General features: G+C 34.8%; 1 protein-coding gene across 2 annotated transcripts in view; it reads left to right on the top strand.

Annotated features, from left to right (window-relative positions):
• Positions 1-21,410, top strand: part of wdfy4 (WDFY family member 4) — a 95,556-nt gene that overhangs the window by 25,959 nt on the left and 48,187 nt on the right. For both annotated transcript variants that reach the window (XM_056470325.1, XM_056470326.1), the window contains exons 14-39: positions 30-244; positions 349-431; positions 579-798; positions 2,832-2,908; positions 3,125-3,343; positions 3,427-3,605; positions 4,513-4,744; positions 4,811-4,962; positions 5,047-5,158; positions 6,267-6,457; positions 6,547-6,699; positions 9,414-9,487; positions 9,656-9,817; positions 9,991-10,082; positions 10,206-10,296; positions 11,291-11,493; positions 11,608-11,774; positions 13,605-13,727; positions 14,834-14,995; positions 15,091-15,264; positions 17,260-17,386; positions 18,148-18,299; positions 18,380-18,618; positions 19,726-19,847; positions 20,072-20,263; positions 20,424-20,536. In XM_056470325.1, coding sequence (XP_056326300.1) covers positions 30-244; positions 349-431; positions 579-798; positions 2,832-2,908; positions 3,125-3,343; positions 3,427-3,605; positions 4,513-4,744; positions 4,811-4,962; positions 5,047-5,158; positions 6,267-6,457; positions 6,547-6,699; positions 9,414-9,487; positions 9,656-9,817; positions 9,991-10,082; positions 10,206-10,296; positions 11,291-11,493; positions 11,608-11,774; positions 13,605-13,727; positions 14,834-14,995; positions 15,091-15,264; positions 17,260-17,386; positions 18,148-18,299; positions 18,380-18,618; positions 19,726-19,847; positions 20,072-20,263; positions 20,424-20,536 — 4,026 coding nt within the window. The remainder of the gene's footprint in view (positions 1-29; positions 245-348; positions 432-578; positions 799-2,831; positions 2,909-3,124; positions 3,344-3,426; positions 3,606-4,512; positions 4,745-4,810; positions 4,963-5,046; positions 5,159-6,266; positions 6,458-6,546; positions 6,700-9,413; positions 9,488-9,655; positions 9,818-9,990; positions 10,083-10,205; positions 10,297-11,290; positions 11,494-11,607; positions 11,775-13,604; positions 13,728-14,833; positions 14,996-15,090; positions 15,265-17,259; positions 17,387-18,147; positions 18,300-18,379; positions 18,619-19,725; positions 19,848-20,071; positions 20,264-20,423; positions 20,537-21,410) is intronic.

A 21,410-nucleotide genomic window follows, 5' to 3' on the forward strand; every position in this document is an offset into this window, starting at 1 on the left:
ACATTAATGCTAGCCATTCTTTCCTGTAGTTGTCAGAGGAGCTGCAGCTGGCTGTGGCTCATCATGTCCAGTCTCTGGTGAAGTCTGAGAGAAACAGGCAGATCATGTGTGAATTTGGTCTGTTGTCTACACTGTTGACTCACTGCAAACACATCCTCATCGACAATTCCCATTCGCTACACTTGCCCATTGTCCGGATCCTTGAGAAACTTGCCTCTCAGTCTATGGATCAGAAGTGCCTGAGGTCAGCATTCATTTGCAGTTAACATCCTCTTGAAAAATGCATAATGATAAATAGATGATTAAATGATTGTATGCTGTTAAATAGTATGCTTTGCTTTATATTAGGCACTTCCTGTGTCTTGGGGATCCTCTGATGTGTTGTGGAGAAAATCAGCCTTCTTTCACCTTGGAAGAGGCCAACTGCACAGGTATAGTTCCTCCTAGTCCTCTTGCACTTCCTTTTTGGATTACTTCCTGTTTCGTGAAAAACATTTGGTCTCATTGTTACATCCATTTGGATTTTGTTACAATAATGATGGTTTAATTGCCATTGTTTTTGATTTTTTCTTTCATAGATCAGACCAAAGACTCTGAGGTTAACAACAAGAAATCCTTGAAAAGGGCAATGAAACGAAGTTTTAGTTTACTGAAAACACCTTTAGACAGTGGGATGGTAGTTCCTCTTCACAGAATCATAAGTCTTGTCTCCATCACGTCACCACGGAACTTTCAGCCACACAAAGTCTCCATTTCCCCTTCCTTTGTGGAGTTCGACATGACCGACAGTGGCTATGGGTAAGTGTTTAATAAACAATTAATATGGTCCATTTCACAAGACTGTTATGGCGTGTTTAACGGTCATCAGCATCTTAAATCCTTGAAAGTTTTTAATATGTAGATTTTGTTTTTAAAATGAATGCAAATGCATTATACAAATGTATTAAAATGCATTATATCATCTTTTTATAAAAAAATTAAAAACAATCGCTTATGTGAGGTGTTTCTAATGCCGTTTCTATGGGTGGGACAGTAAATTTGACGTTGAAATTAGACTCACGCTATTTTCTTTTTCCTGTTTCTGAAAGTCTTGATAACACCATTGGGGAGTTTTTCTTTTATTATTTCAGCAAATGGGATTGTAAAATAATGATTTGTTGTACTCTCTAATTCACTGTGCTCTTAAGTTTACCCAGCTATGACAACTTCCGCTTTTGAGAAACACAAGAAAATAAAAAAAAAGGGTCCAACAGTAGTATTCCTATTAAAGGTGCCATAGAGTGCATGGATTCAATATGTTGAACCTGTGAAATTAACATTTTTTAGTTTCAGTCTGTTAGTTTTAAGGATCTCCATTAGCTAGTGTGCTCCAAAACAGAGACATAATTCGCGTTTAGAAAAAATAAAACTGAAATAAACATCCAAAGCTTGTCACTTCCACCTAAATGGATCAATGATTTTTACTACTTGAGTTTCTCATCAAATATTGACCAATCAAATTCTCTCTAGTATCTGACATGCCCCGCCCACTTCAAGGCGCTTTTCATTTGCTATTCATTTGATGCGCTTGAACTCAACCACTCTCAATGGCAGAGCTGTGATAAAAACGAAATGCTATTTACTCTCTTAATTTTTCAGTTGAGATTACGGCAAATAACGGATAAAAAATGCACATTTTAAAGCACTTCACGGGACCTTTAAATTGTTCCCTGATATCCACATAGTACGTATGGGACTTAAAGGGTTAGTTCACTGAAAACTGAATTATGAGTTATTTCAGTTGAATCCAAAAGCATTGCTTTTTGCTGTGACCCATTGACTTTCATAGTTATTTAACTCAACGTATACCATGCCATTTACACGTACTGAACTCTTATTATTCAGCTATTTTTTATTGTTGTTTATGTAAAGCGTTCTCCAGCCTCCGGTGCCTAGACTGCAGCTCTGCACAAGAAGTTTGTCCGTATGAGAAATGGTCATGCCCAACTGAGCCTGGTTTCTCTCTAGGTTTTTTGTTCTTTTTTTTTTCTTCTTCACTTTCGCCAATCGGTGAAGTTTTTTCCTTACCGCTGTCGCCACAGGCTTGCATAGTTTGGGACTTGTAGAGCTGCGCATCAATGGATTACTCTTCAGTGTTTGGACTCTCAGCAGTGAATATTAAAACACACTGAACTGAACTAATCTAAACTGAACTGAACTTAAACTCTGAAAACTGGACCGACACTGTTTCAATTCACTATAATCTATGTGAAGCTGCTTTAACACAATCTACATTGTAAAAGCACAATACAAATAAAGATGAATTAAATTGAATTTAATAAAGTGCTTTAAAGTACCATTGTGTATAAAATGTGCTATATAAATAAACTTGCCTTGCCTTGCCTAGCTAGCTAGCAAAGTATATCCAGATTTTTATTCTATGGCACCTTAAATAAATAATAGTCCAATTTAAATATAACACCTAAATGCGCTGATTACATTGGTGAAAGGTATTGAATTTTTTTACATCTTTTTAAACCTCTAAAACTTTAAATCACAAAACAACATGATTGGTTGGTTGGTTTGTTAACCTGTCAGTCAGCATAGTGTGTGGTTCTTGACCATTTAAAGCAGCCAAAATTCCCAGACCTTCATCCATCAGTCTTGGGTATGGCTATGCGAGACTGGAGACTATGGTATGGCTATCAAAAAGGTTGCAAACTGCTTTTTTTTAAATAAAGTGTTTTATAAAGTGAAAAAATTTTTTATAACTGTTTAATAGCTCTCATTTTTATATTCTTACATAGCCCTATTTAATCTTCTAAATTACAAGTATTCTTTTGTCTCCACAGTTGTCTTTTTCTGCCATCCCTTGCCACAGTGAAAGGTGTCAGTGCAGACTTTATCTCCACAGGAGGCTTGGGCACTGGTAAGAGATACAGCAGAATTACAGTACACTGTTACTAAATATAACCAGAGATTGAAAGAGATACCCCATTGAAAATAACATAAGAGATAAAAGTACAATGTTTGCTTTAAAAATCAGATATAAATATAAATGTATCTGCTTCAGCAAGGTTGCATTATCAGGAATGTTTAGAGCATGTATAAATGCTTTTATCGTATATACATTTTGTGTCCATAGACTGCAGAGGCTTCCCTCCTTCAGCAGGCCTGTCTTTCTCCTGCTGGTTTATGATCTGTAGATTCAGCTCGGCTTGTGAATCCCACCCTGTGCGTCTTTTAACAGTGGTGCGCCACATGTCTCGTGCCGAGCAGCAGTTCAGTTGCCTGTCTGTCAGTATCTCTGCTTCTGACGGCTGCTTGGTGATCTCCACTGAGGAGGAAGCCTACCAGTTTTTAGGTTTTTTTTTTCCTTGAGATTAATTGTTCTTAAAACTTTTCGAACTAGTTTGTGTTGTTAACGTTGTTTATTTTGCTGTACAGACATGATGGAGCCGGAGGTGCAGACTCCCACCACACTACCAGCCTCAGTGCGATTTAAATGTGCCAAACACCTGATCCCAGGCCAGTGGCACCATCTTTGTCTGGTTATGGCCAAAGGAATCAAGAAGAGCTGTTTAGTCACTGTTTATCTGAATGCAACAGCAATTGGAACAGGAAAGGTTAGTGTTTATCATTTTTAAAAGGATGGTATACCCAACATTTTGAATTCATAATTTTTTGCTCGTCTCCATGTAATGTAATATGAGCTTGAATGACATTTGGCGAGAAAATAAATAAATAAAAATACAAATGTATTCCCATTCAAAATTTTTACATCAGTAAGATCCTAGTAAAATAATATTGACTTATACTTCTCAATAGCTAAATTTATATAAAATTTTTATGTTATAATTATTATATTAAAATATACAGTTAACTGAGGAATAATGTGAAATATTATTAAAATCTTATTTTAAAATAAAGTTTTAACATTTTAATGTGCAATTCAGAAATATATTAATCAAATATATTAATAGTATATTTGATTAATATATTTCTAAATTACAAATTAAAATAGATTAATAAAATATTTTACAATATATTTTAATGTGTTATTTAGAAATAATTTGAATATGCTGGTTTGGTGCTCAAGAGACATCTACTGTTTTTTTTACTGCACTTTTGTTTAATTTGTAGGAAGCTGTAATACATTTTCTTTGATAAAGAGACGGTTCAAAAGGTTTGATATTAAAAAAAGGGTTGTTTTGTATTGTTTTGCATAATATTTTTAGACAAATGAACAGATGTTTCGAAGCTTCCCCACATTAATTGAGAAATGTCTTTACTGAATCTTACTGTTATGCAAATATGAGTAAACTATGACATAATTGTTTGTTTGTGTATCGGGGGTTACTTCTATTTCTGACTGATTTGTGTAGGTCAAACAGTAAAGCATGATTCCCAGGAAGTGCATAACCTGAAATGGACACTTTGAAGGAAAAAATACGTCTCCCAAAATGAATAAATGTTAGGCAGCATCAACAGACATAACATCTTCATGTTTTTTTTTTTGTTTTTTTTTTTCAGATCAAATACATTCAGCCATTTCCTGGCCAGTCCATCTCAATGGACCCCTCTGCAGTCATTGATGTGTGTGGAATTATTGGCACTCCATCCCTATGGAAACAGCATGCTGCTCTAGTCTGGCGGGTCGGCCCTACATATTTGTTTGAGGAAGTGTTAAGTCCTGATCAGGTGGAGACTATTTATGGACAAGGCACCAAATACATCGGCAACTACCTCGCTCTTAATGTTCAAGGTGAAAGATGTTCCGTCTTAGTTTTCAATTTTATGGAAATCTTTATTCATTACAGTGTTTATTTAGGATGCAAGACAGATGGTATGATGTCCCATACAAAGATGGTTTCTCCAGAGAGGATTTCCTTTGCCATAAACCCAGCGGTATCCACTATCACTACTGTAGTGGATATTAGAGATACATATAATGAAGTGGATTGTCGCCTTATAGCCAAAGAGGTGATTTTATTTCTCTTCCATTCACAAAATCAATCGTTTTGGTTATTCAGTCATGATTAATGAATGTATTATTTTTGATTGCAGATGGGGATTACATCACGTGACAATTGCACTCCTGTCTTCCTGGCTCATAATATCAGTCAGCACCTTAGTGGAACTTCCCGGACGATTGGGGCAGCCCTTGTTGGTTGTTTTGGTAACATCAGATATCCTCAATTAGGGCTGCACAATATATAATTTCAGCATCAATATTGCAATGTGATCATTCAATAGTCATATCTACAGTAGGGCCAGACGGAATCTGCAGACGTTTTTTGCTATTTCTGCAGAATTTTGGTAAAAATCTACAGATTTCTGCGGAATGATTTTAGGGTTGTCATGACTAAAACCTTAATATGTGAAATAAAATGTAATACATTTTTAATTTTTATTTAATGTTTACAATGCAAATCCAATTAGATTTACTGTATTTGGTAAACAAAGCAAGTCTCTTATATAATATATCTACTAAAAGACAGAAAATATTACTGTACAAACTGCATTGTACATAAATCAGATGAACATTTTCATATTAGTCAATAATATTACTGAAATTAATAAAAAAATTGAATAAATATAAATTTACATACATTTACTCAAGTAAAGAAACAGAATTAATGATGGGCTAAAAATCTGCTGAAATCTGCGGAAAATCTGCAAAAAATCTGCAGAATTCTGTGAGCGCAGATTCAGTGTGGGCCTACTCATATCCCATGATGTGCAATGTTGAATCTGGATTATAATTTTATCATTTGTAGGGGGTCTTGAGGCCATATGAGGATTTTTAAAGCTTTCAGGGATAAGAAATTGTACCCGTATGTTAATTTAATAACTATTCTAAAAGATTCTATTGAATTGTTTATAAAACGAAGACTACGCAGTGTTATTTTACATATAGTTATTAAATTACCTTATCTAAATGCTGTTACACTTCTCAGGAAAACAATAAAACTGTTTATTTCATTTATATTTTACATATTATACATCTTTATTGTATTTATTTATGCTTGTAAATGGTTTAGTATATTTCATGCAGATGTACTCCCATACAGAACCATCCCAATCAATTTCTAAATAGAGATATTTAAGTAATCTTGTGAAATTGTACTCGTATCGCAATATGTTTCACTGAAAAACTAAATATCGCAATGTCAGATTTTTTTCAATATCATGCAGCCATGTGCTCTGTAGTAAAACAGGATTTTTCAGCATTTGTTTTTGAAGTAAACTTGTGAATTTGGTTTGTTTTTGTTCTTGATTTCTAGGTGTAAGGACCTTCAAATCATACAGTGCTTCTAGTAGCTTCCAGTATATTGGTGGTCCTGGTGCTATTTTGAGTTTGGTGGCGATGGCTTCTGACGACAGCTCCTTATATGCTTCTATCAAAGTTCTGCTCTCAGTTTTGGAGACTAATCCTGCAATGGAGCAGGAAATGAAGCGGACAAATGGGTATAAGGTAGTGCTGTCAAATAAATTACGTTTAGAGATGTACTGTAACAAATACAAGATAGAGATTGGATTTTTTGTGTGTTTGTTTGTTGGCAGCTTTTATCATTCTTGCTGAAGATGAAGGTTCAGTTGATCACCAACAGGATTTTTCAGCTCATTCTAGCCATCGTGGGTACAATGGAGCTGGGCATTGTAACAGTTTGCATACCAAATGTCTCTGCCTTTCAAGATGTTCTATGCGACTTTGAGGTGGGTTTTAGATTGGAGAGCTGTAGTGTTTTACTTGATAGCTACAATGTTATTTGCTTTGGTTATTAGCATTATGAATGCTTTTAGAGGAATTTTTATAGTGTCTTTACAAAGCAAATGTGATCATCTTCAAACACCAAGGTTGTGAATAAAGTAAAAACACTCTATTTACAGTGAATGTCTCATAGAAATTCACTTTTTTAAAAGTGGCTCTGTTCATGTTTTTTTTTTCATTTATTCAATACATGGGCTAGCAAATTGAAAATAGCTTAACCCTACTTCCTGTATGCAGAACAAGGTCACACATGATCAGTGATGTGCAATTGAGTGAACAACACTTGTAAAAAAAAAAAAGTAATATTTGTTAAAAACATATACAGTACAGTATCAAAATGGGACAAACTTATTGTGAAATATTATTTTAACCCAATATTACTGTTTTAAATTTTAACAGATTGTAAAATATTATTTACCCATGCTATAACAAAGCTGAATTCCCATCAGCACTTATTTGAAATGATCATTTTGAACATTGTAAAGTTTATTTCTAAACTAATTTTGAGAGGATCACGTGCTTATGATTGTTCTCAGCTGGTCCCGTGTCAGCTCATGATTAATTATCCAATCTGATGATTCCTAATTCGCAATAAATAACCAGAGTTTTCTTATCTCAATATCTTTGTATTAAAGAATCCCCCCAACCCACCCCTACTCACCCTCTTTTCCAGATGGGTGACACGGCGGCCCAGTGATTAGTACTGTTGCCTCACAGCAAGAATGTCTCTGGCTAAAGTCCCTAGTAAACCAAATGACATTTCTGTGCGGAGTTTGCTTGCATGGTTTTTCCCCGTGTTCTCTGGTTTCCTCCCACAGTCCAAAAAACACGCAACCTAAGTAAACTGAACATACCAAATTGATACCATAGCCAAGCTTATAGCGAGTACCCCTCTCCTCAGCCATCCTATATCTGTCATTTGCCAGAAATAAGCTGGGGGGAGTTCATTGAGACATTGATGGATGTCAATGTTTTTTTTCCCCAAGATTCTTCAGTATATCTTGTTTTGTGTTCAACTGAAAAAAGAAATTATGGAGCCAGATCAGTCTCAGTAATAATACATTTGCACTGAATATGCTTTTGAAAGTTCTCACACGAGCATGGAGTCCTTTGAATTTGTGTGCTGTATTTTTGAGACCTTCCTGGCAGGACATGATTCGTTCATGTCTTTTTTGGAGGACATTCTGTTTAGCCAATCGCAGTGAGTTTTTAATCCACTTATCAAAGCACTTCTTACTGAACAAACTCAAGAAGCTCCGCCATTTATTTATTATTATTTTATATAAAATAAGTTGTTTTAGCAGTATTATTAGACATTTGTAAAAAATTTTATAAGCTGAGTAACGTTATATATCAGTCTTCACTAAGATTTGCCACTGAATGCATTGAATCCCGCCGTTTGTGAATGACAGTGGATGCCTCATAGAAATTCACTTTTTTAAAACTGCGCTCAGTGGCTCTGTTCATGAATTTTTTTTTTCATTTATTCAATACATGGGCTAGCAAATTTAAAAATAACCTAACCCTACTTCCTGTATGCAGAACAAGGTCACACATGATCAATGATGTGCAATTGAGTGAACAACACTTGTAAAAAAAATTTTTTATAATTGGTAAAATCATAGACAGTATCAAAATGGGACAAAATTATTGTGATTTATTATTTTAACCTAATATTACTGTTTTAAATTTTAACAGATTGTAAAATATTATTTACCCATGCTATAACAAAGCTGAATTCCCATCAGCACTTATTTGAAATGATCATTTTGAACATTGTGAAGTTTATTTCTAAACTAATTTTGAGAGGATCACGTGCTTATGATTGTTCTCAGCTGGTCCCGTGTCAGCTCATGATTAATTATCCAATCTGATGATTCCTAATTCGCAATAAATAACCAGAGTTTTCTTATCTCAATATCTTTGTCTTGAAGAATCCCCCCTACCCACACCTACTCCCCCTCTTTTCCAGATGGGCGACACGGCGGCCCAGTGATTAGCACTGTTGCCTCACAGCAAGAATGTCTCTGGCTAAAGTCCCTAGTAAACCAGATGTCTTTTTTTAGGATATTCTGTTTAGCCAATCGCAGTGAGTTTTTAATCTACCAATCAAAGTACTCCTTACTGAACAAACTGAAGAAGCTCCGCCATTTATTTATTATTATTTGATATAAAATAAATTGTTTTAGCAGTATTATTAGACATTTGTAAAAAATTTAATAAGCTGAGTAACGTTATATATCAGTCTTCACTAAGATTTGCTACTGAATGCATTAAATCCCGCCGTTTGCAAATGACATAATGTCATTGTACTCAATATTACTGATAACATTACTGATATATACATATTACATACTGATATAATATTACTAATATTTACATTATAAATGTACTTATGTAAGATGCATATGTGTGAGCATTTAGGAAATATTTTTGCTTTTTACTTTTGAATTGATGAATTGTTTTGAATTAACGAATTGGAGATGTGGATTTATGAATAGTGTTGTGCATTCATGAGTTTTATTAATGCAAATGTTTTATTATTGAGACTGATCTGGCTCCAAAAAAAATTAATATCGCATGAGTAAATGATGAGGAGAGATGAAGCATCTTTTTAAAATCTGCAACTTTTGTTTAAATCAGTTTTCTTTGTTTGTAGGTGTGGCAGAAGGCTCCAGATAACCTTGACGTTTGTGTTTTAAATCATTTGTCTGACATCCTGACGTCATCAAGGTACATTGTAGGCTTTCGATTTCAAGTTGTTATTTAAATTTAGTGCAGCATAAAGCGATGTGAAACACTTGGCTCATTTCCTGTTTTTCAATCACGCATAAACTGTTACTGGAAACATGCTGTGCCAGTTTGCTGTAGATACACATCTGATGACGAGTTTGTTTTTAGTGGGAGTCAACAGAATGCTGACATCATGCACAGACTCAACATGATGAACAAACTCCTGATCCTGTTGCATGATCCCAACGTGACCCGCAGGAAGGTGTCAGTCATCTGTACCATCATCAAATCACTCCTCGAGGAACATTTCAACACCACAGACATCAAGAGGCAAGTCTGTCAACTTCTGCATGTGCAGTTTTAGTTGAATCATCATTGCAACTCATTTTTCATGAAGTCAATCTGCAAAGCATTTAAGAATTAATAAAAGAATGAACAGAACTAAATAAAAAGAATTAATAAAAAGTAAAATGATTTCTTGACATTTCTGTTTGTTCAATCAGGCTTGGACTCTTCTTAGTTCATAGTCTTTTGCCTCCGACTTTGAATGAGCAAAACGCTTTCTCTGATTTGGATTTTGATGATCAATCACAAGGTACCGGTTTTTCCAATAGACCTGCACACAAATCTTTATTTGTGATTTTAAATATGTATTTTTTTCCACAATGGTGACTCTTGGGGAAAAACCTCACTCTTTAAATGCTTTTAAACACTCTAGGCTGGAGTCAAACCCCTGGGAGATCAGTTTGGATCAGGAACCAGTTACTCTCCATGATGTCTTCTCTAATCTTCTCAAATTCTTCTAGCATGTGAGTCCCGTTTAGAAATGGACAAATGAAGAGTTTCGTGCTGTGTCCAAAATAAACTTCCTGTTTTACAGCTTGCAAGAGAAATACAGCAAAAGCATGTCTGAATCACTTTAAATGAACCACTTGATTCCATCACGATTTAGAAGTTCGCATTTAATTTATGCTTTATTGCCAACAGTATTTTATGCTTTATTACCAAATACCAATGAAGCTACTGAGGCAATTATAATATAGTATTTTATATATATATATATATATATATATATATATATATATATATATATATATAATTTCATTCTATTATATATAGATTTCATTCAGTCTACTCATATTCATACAACATATGTCCTTAACCGTCACTAAGTAAGTGCAAATACAAATTTTGGATGCACTTTTATTTTCTTTTTCCTTGTTTTCATCATCCCACCAAAAGATACAATTAAAAATATATATTTTTGCTACTTGTTCAAATTACTTATGAGCTAAAACAACACAATTGTTAAGTTTTTTTTGGGACAGCCTAATTATTTTGTGTTCAGTCAACTTAAAACTGTAAAAATTATTAAGTTAACCTAATTTATATGCATTGGAGCGACAGGAAGGAATTGTGTACACTGTTAAAAAGGCTGGCTTTCATACAATTGCTTCATGTTGTGCCAACGCAAATTGATTGTTATCTTAATTGTTTAAAGTTAAATTTAAGTGAATGGAACACAAAACAATTAAGTTGTCTAAAAAAAAAAAACCTCAAGAATTGTGTTGATTCACCTTATTTTAATTAAGTAGTTTGAACAAGCAGTGTTTTCCAGTTCTGGGTTGTGGCTGGAAGGACATCCGCTGCGTAAAATATATGCTGAAATAGTTGACGGTTCATTCTGCTGTGGCGAATAAGCCAAAGGAAAATTAATGAATGAATGAACAAGAAGCAAAACTATTTTTTTGAGTGTATATTGAATCATGTATTCTAAAAGTGTTCATGTTTCTCAAATGGCAGTAACCAGGAGGAGGTGTACTTTGCACTGGGCTCGGATTGGTTCCTCCTCTTTTTACAGGGTCATATCCACACCAGCACTGTGATGCTGGTTTTCACACTGCTCACTCACTTCCTGTCATTTCCCAACATTCTGGCCAAGTTCAGAGAGGGGGTGTCACCTGGAACATTAGTGGAGACCATGGACATGCCCACCAGTATCACAGGTAATTCTGAATGAAATTGGATGCCCATCATGTTTACTTGTGATTGCTACAGTATGTGCAAATATTTCAAATAATGCAAGAACATTTGTATATATATTTTTCGCAACTTTCTAGATAATCTGAAGTGTCGCTCCTGGTCGTTTGAGTGTTTGAGCTGTATCTGCCCTGGGTTTGAAGTCCTGCAGAAGCTTCTTGTCAATCATATTCACCTGCCTCAAATTTATGGAGCTCTCGCTGCACTGCTTATTGGGAAACCTAATTTCCAGGTTCCTGCTGGACAGGTAGAGGTTGCATTGTGTCTGATGTAACAACATTTGGGATTTTTAAGGGATTTACAGAACATAAATAGTCCTCACTTTAGATTAGGTCACTAAACTGCATGAAGTTGTGTTAATGAAGCAATTATTATCATATAAAGTAATTATTACTATATGCCTGAATAATAAGATATACAAATATTAATTTGAATAGTTTATTAATCATTTATTTACTCTTTCTAAATTAACTTAAAAACTACAAACTACTCTTAAATAATACAATATTTTTTGAAAAAAAAATTATTATAATTTTTTTTTAGAAAAATTAATCATAGTATGAAGAGACAATCATTAAGCACATCATGCATATTCTTATAAATCAAGATTAGCATTAAAAACCACAGAATAGCATTAAAACCACAAACTACTCTTAAATTGATGGTTCGTAACTAATAAAATATTCCGTTTAGAAATGGAAAATGAATCATTTACAAATTATGAAATTACAATCATTATATCATTATAATTAGTATCATTATATTATTATACATGTGCTTATAAGTAAAGAATACAGCATTTGTAGCTACTTACTAATGAATATTAATGTAGAGTTAAGACTTAATAAATGATGAATTAACTATTTGCAAATGCTTAATGAATAATTGATAGTGTGCAGTTATTATAAAGTGTTAACCAACATTTATTCTGTTGCAATGTACAATAACAGGACACTTTTATCAGGTTCAATTTGCTATTGTATTTATATTATATTGTATATGTATTGGGTTGGGGCGTCACGGTGACGCAGTGGGTAGCACGATCGCCTCACAGCAAGGTCGCTGGGTCAGTTGGCATTTTTGTGTGGAGTTTGCTTGTTCTCCCCGTTTTGGCGTGGGTTTCCTCCGGGTGCTCCGGTTTCCCCCACTGTCCAGAGACATGCGGTACAGGTGAATTGAATAAGCTAAATTCGCCGCAGTGTGTGTGTGTAAATGCAAGAGTGTATGAGTGTTTCCCAGTGTTTGGTTGTGGCTGAAAGGGCATCTGCTGCATAAAACATATTCTGGAAAAGTTGGTGGTTCATTCCGCTGTGGCGACCCCTGATTAATAAAGGGATTAAGCCGAAAAGAAAATGAATGAATGAATGAATGAATGAATGAATGTATTGGGTTGCTTTCAAAACAACAAGGTACTGGAAACATTTCTCAGAGGTTTTTAAACCGTATTGATTTAAAAAAAATTAAAGCCTGCACTTCCACGATGTCTCCTCTCCTCTCCTCTCCACCTATAGCTAGTGTGTGTGGTGTGTGCACTGGACCAATGTACTGTGTCTGCCATCACGCCATCCAGGTGGAGCTGCACACTCGTGGTGTTGAGGAGAGAGACCCCCTCATACAGTTTATTTGTGAAGTGCTTTAGCAATACACAGTAAAATCAGTATATAAATACATTCATTCCTCTGAAATCAACATTTCAAGTAATTTTCCTGGCAGAACTGTCATTCACTGGAAATGTTTTTAATTCACTTTTCTCTGGAAACACTAAAGATGGTTGTACTGACAAGCCTGTTTGGCCCTAAAAGCAGTGCTTTGTTCAAATTCTCAAAAATCACATCCATTCCCATTCTGTTTGCAATTTTATTAGATCAGCTTGATAATGTCTACATGCCTAAATGCATTGAGTCCTTGCCATATTGGACTTATAAGTTATTTGCATTAATAAGCTTTTGAACAATTTTGCTTAAAAAGTTGCTTGTGAGTGAAAGGTAGATTTCATGTATAAAAATGTATTTTTCCTACTTACCTTTCGTTTTTATATGGGAAGATTTATACTTATGCTTTGTCTTTTGAATGGTAGGCGGATGTTGACCTGGTGCTCCAGACTTTGATTGACAGCTGTGGTGACAAAACCGAGGGTGTTCACCTGTGTACAGATGCAGCTTGTGTCCTTTTGGAGTTGATTAAGGTTATTCTCACTAAGGTAAGTATATCTACACTCATCAAGATAACTTTTTTATTTTTTATTTCCTAATGTTGCGAGATACATCCAGCTGCAGACCTGCAGACCCACACAGGTTTCAGGCCACTAGATCTAGGCTGGGCCGAACCATATCGTTCAAGGTTTTATATTGCTAATTGAGCTATCCCAAGAATGTCAACATGAATTACTGTGTATTCATTACACAATTTATTAAAAATACACACAATACTACAAATACATAATTAGATTTTTTTATTGATAATAATTTTGATCAATATCATGAACCATAACATTTTCAATAATATACTTAGTTCATGTTTATTTTATTACTGTCTACACTTGCCCTATCAAATAAGGGTCTAGCTGCAGACTGGGTGAAGATGCAAGCTGAGCTGCATGCAGTGCATTTAATGTGCACACCTAACCCCGCCCCTAACCCTACCCCACACAGTGACATCACTAGCTCCATTGAGTGCACTGTGTCTGAGATTGCGGCTAATGTCTGAGCCTGTGTGTCTCAGCTTGCACTGGCAAGTCTGCAGCCAGATACTAACCCTAACCCTAAACCTACCCCTTTTAGTATCCTGTTAAGTTTTATTAATGTTTACATTTACATATTTACATTTACGCCTACCCCAAACCTACCCCTTACAGTGTTTTTTGCTGTACTGCATTACAAAAACAGCAGTATACTATATGTATGTGCACATTCTCAGTATCCCCAGCTGAAACACTAATAAACCTGCTTGCTGTGTAAGTCCCTCCCACTTGAAAGCCTACATCTAGTTGTCTGAATCTAGTGTGGCCTGAAACATGTGGGTCTGCGCTCCTGTAGTTGGATATTATTGAACGTTGCAGCAGTTTTATTAGATAGTAAAGAGTAAAGACTACAACTGTGCCACCTAGTGTTAAAAAAAGGCACTGCTAAAATGGATGGACACAAAGCTGAATGTGTGTTTGATGTTATCTTGTACATAACATCTGGCTGACCGTTGATGGCAGTTTCTTGTTGTGAACAGGTAGAATAATCCATTGCATAAGCATTTTTGTTGTACAAATAAATCCAGCTTTTCTCTAATTGTAAATGTGTTTTTTCCTCTATAAAGCCTGTAACAGAAAGTGCAGATGGCTGGGAAGTCCATTACCCAGGCAGCGTGATGCAGTTTCTCTGCCTGGTGAACAGTTTGTTTCCTCAAGATCCTCTCTGGACATCCCCTGATTTCCTCAGCTCTCTTGCTAGTGCTGTTTTCCCCTTTGAGACCCCTGAGGTGAGACTTTATTGGACTGTGTCGTACATTACCATATACTCAAGAGACATTGTTGGGTAGATTACAGAAGTGATATTGAACATTTTTTCCTGCAGAGCTCTACAGGTGTCCTGGCTGTGAAAGACAGTAGCGAGGGGATGGGGGAGCCCCTTCGCCCCCCTCACCCAGGCAGGAAACAGGTGTGTGATTTCATCCGCATCCTCTTGATGGACAGCCTAATTAACATCCCCGCCAAAGATGGTCTTCATCCTTTAATGCAACTGCTAGAGGTGAGGATGTAAAATATGATTTAGATGCACTTTGTGTATGTACTGTATGTACACTCACAGGCCACTTTATTAGGTACACCTTACTAGTACCAGGTTGGACCCCCTTTTGCCTTCAGAACGGCCTTATCACTTGACATAATAGCATCACGCAGTTGATGCAGATTCAAATCTCCTGTTCCACCACATCCCAAAGGTGCTCTATTAGATTGAGCTCTGGTGACTGTGAAGGCCATTTGAGTACAGTGAACTCATTGTCATGTTCAAGAAACCAGTCTGAGATGAGTCACGCTTTATGGCATGGCGTGTTATCCTTTGGAAGTAGCCATCAGAAGATGGGTACACTGTGGTCATAAAGGGATGGACATGGTCAGCAACAATACTGTGGCATGGCTGAGCTGTTTGACCCGATGCTCAATTGGTACTAATGGGCCCAAAGTGTGTGTGCCAAGATAATATCCCCACACCATTACACACCACCACCAGCCTCAACCGTTTATACAAGGCAGGATGGATCCATTCTTTCATGTTGTTGATGCCAAATTCTGACCCTACCATCCAAATGTTGCAGTAGAATTTGAGACTCATCAGACCAGGCAACGTTTTTCCAATCTTCTATTGTCCAAGTTTGGTGAGTCTGTGCGAATTGTAACCTCAGTTTCCTGTTCTTAGCTGACGTAAGTGGCACCCGGTGTTGTCTTCTGCTGCTGTAGTCCATCCGTCTTAAGGTTAGACGTGTTGTGTGTTCAGAGATGCTCTTCTGCATACCTCGGTTGTAATGAGAGGTTATTTGAATTACTGTTGCCTTTTTATCAGCTCAAATCATTCTGGCCGTTCCCGTCTGACCTCTGGCATTTGAGCCCACAGAACTGCAGCTCACAGACCATTCTCTGTAAACCCTTGAGACACCAACAACTATGCCACATTCAAAGTCACTTAAATTACCTTTCTTCCCCATTCTGATGCTCGGTTTGAACCACAGCAGATTTTGACCATGTCCAACGAGCAGTTGGATAGGTGTACCTAATAAAGTGGCCAGTGAGTGTATGTATGCATGCATTCATGCATGTATTATTGTAATTATATTAGTTAATAATAATATACAATCGATTGTTAGACTGCTATACTGCTATAGATGTAAAAACATGACATTTAATAAATCAATCAGCTTTGTACAAGATTGTGATAAAGTAATTATACTAAGGACCTTAGGAAAAACAATAATATAATACATAGAAATGTTTTTAATTATTAATGTAAACATGTATTTACCTATATTCATTATATATATATATATATATATATATATATATATATATATATATATATATATATATATATATATATATATATATATATATATATATATATATATATATATATATATATATATAGGTGTAGAAATTTAATCAAACTGCACAAAATTTTGTTTATATAAATTGCTAAGCATATATTCTAAATTTATTATTATTATTATTATTATTATCTATTTTTTTATTGGTAATAATAAAGCATTTATGTATGTATTTATAATAATAATAATAACATATGTTATATTATTACATTTTTACATCAATTCCTTCTGGGAATTAAATAGTATGCAAAAATATAGTAAGTCATACCATTATTTAATAATAATGACAATAATTAGTATTGCTATGTTATGAAATCATATATTTTAATTTATAATAAAATTATGCACTAAATAATTGCATACTATACATAATGTTCTTAATTTACAATATAAATTATTAATAATAAAGTAGAGCGCTTATAATGCAGAAGTTACATCCAAGCTGTTAAACTCATCCGATGCTGTGTGTAAAATCTTTCCTCCATAAGGTGCCACTCTTTGCTCAGTTTTGAGGATGAGATTCACTGCTCACAGGAGGACAATAACATGTGGTTTATACACTCAAGCCAGTGGTACCCTTGTGGACCGTAGTGAACACCTTATTTCCATGTGTTATTTTAGCTTTCTGAATGCTTCATTTTTAGTTTTCCCCTGATGGTGTTAGTCAAGAGCAGAGGCAGAGCTTTCAGACTGAACTTCTGGAGTTTGTGATGGACATCATCCACATGACAGGACAGGAAGAGGGCCAGTCTACACATGTGGCCAGAGATGGTAAAATACACCACACACATACACCATAAACACTACCGGTCAACAGTTTGGATTGGTAAGATTTCGAAATGTTTTTAAAAGAGGCTAATTTTGCCCACCAAATTTTTAAAAATAAAAAATGCAGTAAAACTGTATCAATTTAAATGAACTATTGAATGTAGTTTAATATTCAATTTATACTTAAAGTGTATTTATAGCTAGATTTTCAGCATCAATGTGTCATTCAGTATTCATTGTCACAGGATCCTTCAAAAATTATTTAAATAACAAAAATATAAAAAAATTTAAACTACATTTAATTAAAAAAAGTTTAAAGTATTAGTTTTAGTATTTAGTTTTTACTGTATTTTTAATCACAAAATGCAGTAAAATTGTGATATTATAACAATTTAAATGAACTGTTTTGTTATTAAGTATAGTTTCAGTTTCAATTAATTTTTTAAAGTATATTTAAAGCTAGATTTTCAGAATCATTATTCAATCAAGTATTGATTGTCACATGATCCTTCAAAAATTATTTAAATAACAAGAGTAAATAACAATTTTAACTACATTTTGTAAAACTAAGTTTTAGTTTTAATATTTACAGTTTTTATTTTATTTTTGATCACAAAAATAAAGCCTTGATGAGCAGAATAGGTTTCTTTTAAAACATTAAACGATCTTACTGATCCTAATTTTATATTTTAACTATTATTTTACACTGAAAATACATAAAGTTAGTCCAAACAAATGTTCATATATCACATGTTCTCCCAAAGATCAATCCAAGTCCAAGCAGGAAAGAAAAGCTGCCGTTTTGGTCGAGAATGTGTCATTCTTCAGTAAAAAGCTAGTTCAAAAGCTCTACTCTGGCATGTTTGTGGTCGAACCGCAAAACCTCCTGGTCTTCATAGCCGAACAGATCGCAGTGGTGAGTTTATCTTCTAATCTCCCCTGTACCGTATCCTTGAATAAATCCGTATTTACATTGTATATTTGCATTGACATCAGGCGCTGGAAAGAGCTCAGGGTCATCGGGAGGTAACAGTCAGCGTTCTGTACAAAAGCTTGAATCGAGGCCTGCTGTACTTCCTGTCTCGCACCAGACAGACTCCAGCCGAGCTGGAGCTCATCATCCAGACGCTCCATGTGCTACAGGAGCACTGGGATGTGATTATGGCAACATACAATGCCAATGTCCACTTCATCAACTGCCTCATGCACTGCCTCGTTCTTATTCGCTCTGGCAGGTGGGTGTAAATATCACTGGGTTTGAGATTATGAAAGTCTAACATCAAATTATTTTGATGGGCTTTTCTTATAAGCAAAGTTGCCAATATTAATGGTTAACGACAAAAATGCCAGATTTATTTTATGTGTGAAGTAAGAACAAGTAAAACTAAATAATAATAAATAAAAAAGAAGAGACTTTGATCTGTACATAAAAAAATAAGAAAACTACTCCTATGTCAGGATAAATTATTTAAAAATCAAAAGAAAAATATACAAATGTTGAAAAATAAGGGGGTAATAATTTCATTGCAGAATAGTTGTTTTCATTTCGCTATTCTTTAAAGCAGTAGAGAACTCTAAGTAAACTATATCTATAAAATGGTGCAAACATAGCTCTTTAAAATTAAAAAAAGTCTAACTAATAATCTTAGTTAATGGTTAAATTGTACATTAAAATAAAGTGTGACTAAAAAGATTTATGATAAGAAAAAGATTTGAATCTGAAATAGTTTTAACAAAATTCTGAAACAATTATTCATTTAGGTTATGGAAAACATGAGATTATAAATAATTATTAGCTAGTGTTTTGATTTGTTTTTATTTATGGTTTGAAATTTGTTGTAAAAAACTGTAAAACTTGGACACGGTGTCTTTCAAGTAAATAAATAAAATGTAAAAATTATGATGTTTTATGGTTAAACTGTATGTTTTCCAGTCATTGAATAGGGTGCTAAATCTAATATGTCAAATAAAGCAACTGGTTTAATATTTAGTTTTGATCAACAATTTCAGTTCAGCATCTCCATTCACTGATCATTATCTTTTTAACTTTATTATTATTATTATTATTATTAAAATTAAAATGTGTGATTTAACCCTGGAAAAGTCTATAATAATAATATTAGATCTGTATTAAGTAATTAGTATAGTAGTATTAGACATAAATTATACTGCTCAACAGTAGTATATTTCTGTCACAATTTCTGAAATCACACTTTTATTTTAATGGGTTGTGAAGATCTGTGTTGGAAAATGACAATAGTTTTTCTTAAATAAAATGCTAAAATTGTTGTAAAGTGACCACTCTGGAGATAAAAATATATGTGCTCACATTCTCACATTAGCTTTCCTGAAGGCTTTGGATGTGAAGTCCATAAAAAACCCTCAAGAAACATCTGGAGGCATCTCTTCCCCCTCAAGAGCAACCGGGTGATGTCACAGACTGACTTTGCTGATTCAGCAGAAGGTTTGTTTGTTTATATATTTGTTATTTCTCAATACGGGGTTGTGGCTGGAAGGGCATTTGCTGCGTAAATCATATGCTGGATAAGTTGGCGGTTCATTCCGCTGTGGTGACCTCTAAAATAGCGGAAGGAAAATGAATGAATGAATGAATACATTTGTTAGTTAGTATTTTATCTTAATCTTCAATGCACCGTAGTAAAAGTTTGATATGTTTAATATCTGTAGTGGAGTCGGAGCTGATGACGCTTGTGGAAAGCACCTGGAGCAGAGTTATGCTGGAGCGGAGACAAACACTAGAAGAGGCCTATAAAATCGACCTGTCCGCTAAATCGTCTGGCAAGGAGGGCCAGGTTTCTATGGCTGATGTGAGTCCTCTGTGGGAGGAACAGGCAACCAAATCTTGGCAGCTGTTTATAGGTCAGCCACTGAGATCTGAGATTACCGATCTTTTCTGTTGCGTTTGACTGATATAAGATAATACATTAAAGTGTCCTATTCATTTTATACTGTTTGTGCAAAAAGTATGATTTTCCTGTACATGCTAATGCATATAATTACATTGAAACTTTTCCTTCAGACTCTCAGAAGAAAAAAGCAAATAACAGTCACCAGAAGAGGCCAGGACTTCTCAGCAGCGCATTGCAATCTGTTCAAAAGAGGTTTGGGAAGGATTCAGTCGGCAGTGCTGAGGTAGAAAAGCACCTTTTTTTAGATTTTACATACAGTGCCTATAGAAAATCATCATACCTCTTTGAATTTGAATAAGAATTGCTTTATTTGTTAAACAACCTGAAATCAAATCACATTCCAAATAACTTTTCCAACCTTTGAAATGTTTTTGTAGCCTTCTACTGACCTGTGCCTTTCTACAACTTTATCCTAATGGGCTTTTGAAATGAGTAAAGGTATACATTTTCACAGGGTATGATGATTTTCTATAGGCACTGTATGTATTTTGTGTGCACTTTATATATTTAGTTTTTTTGTGGTATTCTTTTGCCTTTGTATAATTTGTAACTAGAGCCTAGTTCCAAATTATTTTTCTTTTGACACCCAAAGCACCAGCTATGAACCAGGAAAAGTGGTTTGTAAGTAAGAAGTAAGAACAGCTTGAGTCAGGGCATGTGGGCGGAGTTAGAATGACCAAAAAGATAATCAGAAACTTCTGACCTTATTCACGCTTGTAATCTCTGTCATTACAAATTATTGTAGGTTGTACACAATCACATTGGATTCATTTAGATGCTGCTGATGTAGGTTCACAAAACTATGAACATAGCAAGATCCTCCATTGTTTTTTTTTTTTTTATTTTTGGGATTTTTGCCTTTATTAGATAGGACAGTATTGAGACTGGAAGCATAGTTGGAGAGAGAGGGGGGTAGGGTAGGGAAATGTCCTCGACCTGGGATTCGAACTCGGGAGGCCCTGACATGCTACTGCACCATATGTCGGCGCGCTAACCACTAGGCTATTGTGCCAACTTTTTTTTTTTTATAATTATTTTTTCGGGATTTTCACCTTTAATGTATAGTACAGTAGAGTATTGACAGGAAAGTGTGGGGA

Source organism: Danio aesculapii, chromosome 13 (genome assembly GCF_903798145.1).
Source record: "Danio aesculapii chromosome 13, fDanAes4.1, whole genome shotgun sequence".
In the NCBI taxonomy this organism is placed as follows: Eukaryota; Metazoa; Chordata; class Actinopteri; order Cypriniformes; family Danionidae; genus Danio; species Danio aesculapii.